Source organism: Tachypleus tridentatus, chromosome 13 (assembly GCF_004210375.1).
Source record: "Tachypleus tridentatus isolate NWPU-2018 chromosome 13, ASM421037v1, whole genome shotgun sequence".
In the NCBI taxonomy this organism is placed as follows: Eukaryota; Metazoa; Arthropoda; class Merostomata; order Xiphosura; family Limulidae; genus Tachypleus; species Tachypleus tridentatus.
Window position 1 is genome coordinate 173,107,156 of NC_134837.1, and position 6,000 is coordinate 173,113,155.

Here is a 6,000-nt window from a genome sequence, read left to right on the forward strand (position 1 = left end):
TGCAAACAGTCAAACAAACCATGAATATCAGCATTAAGTCTGTTAACTTGCTACTGATCCAATGGGAGACTTTTTTAAATTGCTCTCAAGAGACAAAGTGGGAGTGAGATAAAAACAGCACATATAGTACAAAGGAAATAATATTGGTCAGAAAGATCACAATGAAAAGAGAGAAAACATTCAAATATCCTATTACCTTCCTGGGTAGTGCTGATGTTTGAGAAGTGAGGAGTAATTAGAGAGAAAAAAGATTAACTTGTCTTTTAGATAATTTATGTAGAAGTTATTCAAGGCAAAGTGTGAAAGCTACTGTTCCCATAAGAAAGGAGACAAAAATATGTCTGAAGCATACAAAAACACTGAACCACTCCAAACACAAAACTTCTTCTGCTAAAGTCACAGAGTCTGGGACTGGAAAGCAGATATTGAAAGGAATCAAAATGCCAATTGTATTAGAACTCTCCTAATGGAAACATCCACTGAAATCACCAGGAAATGAAGAGACCACTCTGTAAGAAGGACTTGCTTAAGTATGCTACAAGTTGGACCTATGTTCCTAAGGCATGATGGACCCAAAATCCAAACACGACTGAATATGTACCTATTGATAGATAGAAGTAACAAAAAGTCTGAATGTATTAATGGTAAGATAAAACTGATGATGACAGCAAGACTGCTGAACAATCATCTCCACAAAAGTAAATACGAAGAAACTACTGTTCTAGAGACAAGACTGAAAATGGATAATATGTCCAGAATTTCACTCAATCTAAACAGAAACATTAGTTGATAGGTTATAGTTTAGATTTAGCTGTCATCAAGATCAAAACAACACAATGTCCCACCTATGCTGTGATCACCAAAGGTATGGAAAATCTGCATGTATGTTATAAGCACTGGAAAACTCCAAACAGATGCAAGTCCAAGTGAAGTAGAGCAGGGGAAGATCCATGATTGTGTGGGTTGAGTGAGTCACCACAACCACAAAACATGAAAAGAGTAGACAGTTGACCTCTAGATATACTTGCATTGATTGGCCAGAATCAACAGAATGGTGCGACCTAGAATAAGGAACTCAAGATAAGAGCACCATTGAAAAGAGAGAAACTATTTAATATAAAGAATAAGGAGTTATGATTGTCTTGGTATCAGAAGTTTCATGTGTCAAAGACTTCAATGAGTAGGCTGAACTTGTACCACATACAAACTGAGAAAGACCCCCCCCCAAGTCAATAAGATATATGGAGCAGGTCAGGACTGAAATGAAGAACCAACAAACCACCCCAAACTTGACAACTTCTAAAGGAAAAGGAGGGTTACAACAGTAAAAGCTACAAGGAATGAGGCAAGGAGACACTAACATCCACATAGTAGTGGAACAGCAGACCTTTGGAAAGTTATCTTCAAGAAAAAACACACTACACCCAATGGTAGACATGTGAGGTCATAGACAACTCAAAGGAAAGCTCTGTGAATTAAACATTTGACCATTTTGAAAAAAAACAAACAAACAAGGACAAGGTAAAAAATGGAAATGTACAAAAGTTTCCTTAGTATAGATGACAGGAAAATATTCTTAAGCCTAAAAAAAAACAAGTTATGGAAAGATAGCAAAGTTGAACAAGTGAAAAAAAAACAAAAAACAAGGAGATCCTTCAGCTGAAATAAGATACCCAAGTGAAAGAGAATCATGCAAATAGGTACCCCACTATTCAGTAAAAAAAGAGAGGAAGAGAAAACAAAAGAGGCATAACTGGATAATCCAGGCAGTAACTTATGAAGGTGGGATTACTTAGTTCTCTTCAGGAATAGAGAATTGGTAGCAGAAGCAGTCATGGAAACAAAAGTAATGAAACTCCTCAAAAAATGTAGCAGCCCAGCCAAAGTAATGAAAGGAAGCAATCAGGAACCCTAGATCTTATATGAAAATGGAACCAAACACATTATGTTCAACTGCAATAACACTGCCAATGTTAGGGTGCCTTCAATCACCACAGCAATGTTAAATGACTCCTGTTTAGTAGTATCAGAACCTCAGAAGATGTTAGAAATATGAAAACATTAATTAATAATTCAGGTGATCCATGAAACAATGTTATTTGGAAATAAAAATAGGCCTGGTATGTTGAGGGTTCAAAGGCCTAGGATGTGTCTTAAAATTAAAGTTTAATTAAAAGAGATAAAAATCAAAGTTGAAAGTAATTCAAATCAATGTTCTAACCAAAAAATTAATTTAATAATATCTTTCTTTTTTATAACCAATAAAACTATGGAAACAAAACTACACTACAAATTGTAACAAAAGCTTAAAATAACAAGCACAAGAGCTGTGTTAATAACAAAGACCAAAAAATAACTGAAAAAAGCAGTGTTGAAGAAAATATGTTAAAATGCTAGTATGCTTGAAGATTACTATGCATGTATGATGTGTTACATTCATTTGGGCATAGAACCATAGTCTAATACTGATTATATCATTGGTTGGCACAGTACACATCGATACATGTAGCAGTGGAAGCTTTATTCAAGACTTGTGGTGTAAATACCTTCACTGTAGGAGCACAGAGTAAAAACTCTTAATTGCAAGGATGAGAGTAAACATTTCTGAAAGTCTCGATCCTTTTTTTTTCTGATAAACTAATGCATCCTCCATTTCACAAGACAAAATCGAATACAAGTAAATTTAGAATTTATATTTTATTCATAATTTAACTTCATTATTCTTTAAGTTAGTGTTTGTAATGCCAAATTTTGAAAGAAATGTACTCCTTTTTACTAACTTCACTGATCTATTATGAATTTCCCATTCAAAGTCTGCACCCAATCTCTGTCTCCAAAACGAAATTATTTTTATAAATAACCAGTTTAGTCTCACTTGAAATACTGTGTGCAGTTTTGCTCTCCTTATTCAATGAAGGATACTTACTTATTGGAATTGAATTCGTGAATAGTAATGAAGCATGGGTTTACACTTTTCTCAAGGGGAGTGTGATGTATGCAAACCAGAACAACCAAATGTTTTTTGTTGTTCATAAGTTATGTTAATTTCTTCTGTTTAGAAGTCAGATGTTTTAAAACTATGAAAGAAAAAAAGTTTTCTTAACTCTACAACTGCTTTCAGTATAAATATAATGATACTATAACTGCTTGTACTTGTCCAGTTCTTACACCATATTTCTTACTACATCCTCTTAAGTACTGATAACAAACATTAAAATATAATTTTCTGCCAGGGTTTTTGACATGCTGAATAACAACCTCCCATAATTTCAAGTTCTTTAACCTCACTAAAGACAAAGAACCATTCAATTTCTCTAAGATCAAAGCATCCAATAATAATAATCCAATTTCCACTGGCAACTTTATCTTATACATGTACTCTTTCCTATCATCATAAATTACCTATTACGAAGGTTTAATGAAAACTCCAAATAAACATATTTTCCCTTTCTTTTATGCTAACAACTTCAACCTAAAATCTAGATATATTTTCCACTGTCTACAATATTACCTATCTCATATGCCTTCAAACACTCTTCAGATTATTAAGACTTTCAAACTTTATAAAGTAATATTTTCATACTACTCATTCAACCAGTTTGGAAATGCTAATAGTATACAGTATGACAACAAACCTGACAAAAAGAAGAGTTCCCAAAGGAGTTACTGAACAAGTTCTAATGACTCAATGGTTTCTAGGGTAAATTGTAAGTGAAACAAAATAATGGTATATTAAACCTCCTCAGCATGATATACAAGTTTATACATTTTTCTTACTCTACTTCTAAACTTGACTTATTCCAAAATAACTGGATAAATCTAAATTATTATGTCTAGTATGCATTCAAGCTCTACTTTATAATATTTCTTTATGATTTTATAAGTAGTACAATTACATAACTCTCTTACTTTAAAATTAAACTCAATTTTAGTTTAATGTTTGTTTTGCAGATTGGAAGAAACATACTTCTATACATTATCTAGGATAAGTTTCCATGAACATTTCATTTTTGTTCAGAAAGTAGTCTTTTTAACTCATGTAGCTCTTTAAACAGTTCCAATAACGTGGTAACATTTCTAATAATATTTTTATTAATACACAGTTTTCTTCACTAATATTAACTGTTATAGTAAGAACCTCTTAAGTTACATGAAAACGAATTATTTTGAATGAATTTTAAACGTTTCCTACGTTTAATTCCGACTTTATAAAAGGCTAAAAGTTGTCATATTAGGATCAACGAGATGTACAAGAAATCAATTTAACCATAATGATACACGTAATGTTAAACTAGTATGAATTTAAGCACAATACTAAAAACTAGATGATTAAAATTGCATTAAAAATTTGAAAGTCAGCTAATCCTCAAACTATAACAATAGTCAAAACACCCTTCTGTTTTGTTGTTTTTTCAGTTAGGCTTACTTATGAAGTTATGTCTCGATTTTTTAACCCCCAAAAATCTACGTTTATAATTTGTATGAAACATATTGATCTCCTGTTTCATTTTCAACAGATTTGTCAAGTGTTCCATTACGAAGAAAATGTAAAAATATTTAATTTCAGTAATTCTAGACCTTTGTTAACAAGTGTCAGTTTTCTCTAACAGCCAAAGAACAACAGAAACACAAGTTGGTCACCATGTTATTTGTACGACATAACTAGTTTACAGTTCTTAGAAACTTAGGGGGCCGCCATATTGAAAACAGTGACTCCTAAGAAAATTTATCAAATTTTTAAAATGATTTGAACAATGATTTTCAAACTATTACAGGAACTATTGTGTTTTTAAATGCCAAATGACAACTCAAAACAAATATTAACATATTTTTAAAAGAACGTGGTCACTTTGTATTTTATAGAACTCAGTTACCAATGACAATACAGTTGTAGATAAGCCGCCATTTTAGTTTTCGGTCTACAAATACTCTAACATTTAGGCCTAACAAAAACGCAAACTTACTTGTATTGTAAACATGAAGTTCGTCCACGATTCCTTCATTGCCGCCACCAAAGACGATCATCAGATCTTTAATAGAAACTGCTCTATGACCATGACGAGGTCTTGGTGCAGGGCCTGTAGTATTTGTCACCCGCTTCCATTTCACTATGGGTGCCGCCATTTTGAATCATACCCATACGCCTGGAAGAAACATGCAACTGCCCGGATGATAAACACAGGTTAAAAAATATTTAAAATGTTACAATTATTTTAAAAACTTATATATGTGTCGATTTCAGCAACTTCCAAGCAATTGCACGATACGTTATTACAATTATTTAAAGTTCTAATAAAAAAATAATAAATTCACAAAATATAAAAGTTTCCCATAGTTCCATGTTAATAACCAGATCCTGGACTTTTGCAAGAGGAAGATTAGTGCAAGTGACCTTGATTTCAAGAAAGGGACCATTTGCATAATTATTTAAATCAGTTTTATATGTCAAATTTAAAAGAAAAAGTAGAATGTATAGAAAAATTCAACGAAAAATAATTAATACGAATCAAAACTTTGCATCATGCAATATAGCTAATGATAGAAATTCTCATAAAGTTAATGTAGTTTAAAGATATAAAATAAACTCAAAACGAAATATAAAATAAGGAAAACATTAATAATAAGCACTTATATATGTAAAAACGGCTCGTTTGGGTGGAGCCGTTTTTACATATATATTTTTTCTACAAGTGGGTTTTCTCGACATCACTGATTAATAAGAACTTATATATATTTTTCTGAATTTTGCGCAAAGCTACTCAAGGGCTATCTGCGCTAGTCACCCCTAATTTAGCGGTGTAAGACTAGCGGGAGGGCAGCTTGTCAGCACCATCCACCGCCAACTCTTTAGCCGTAACTTTATAACGCCCAATCAGGGCTGAAAGGGCGAGCATGTTTGGTATGACGGGAATTCGAACCCGCGACCCTCAGATTGCGAGTTGAACGCCTTAACTATTTTAAGTTTCTGTATTTAATTTAATAATAGGTTATTATTATGGA

The 6,000-nt window shown here is 32.5% G+C and overlaps 1 protein-coding gene across 7 annotated transcripts in view; it reads right to left on the reverse strand.

The window, feature by feature from the left end:
* The window catches only part of LOC143240167 (host cell factor 1-like), a 100,152-nt gene extending 94,927 nt beyond the window's left edge, over positions 1-5,225 (reverse strand). For 2 of the 7 annotated variants that reach the window (XM_076482157.1, XM_076482151.1), the window contains exon 1: positions 4,965-5,223. In XM_076482157.1, coding sequence (XP_076338272.1) covers positions 4,965-5,124 — 160 coding nt within the window. In that variant the 5' untranslated portion in view covers positions 5,125-5,223. Of the gene's footprint in view, positions 1-4,578; positions 4,701-4,964 lie in introns of those variants that run through there. The other 5 variants (XM_076482153.1, XM_076482152.1, XM_076482156.1 and 2 more) reach the window with 5 other exon arrangements.
* Positions 5,226-6,000: the final 775 nt, after the last annotated feature.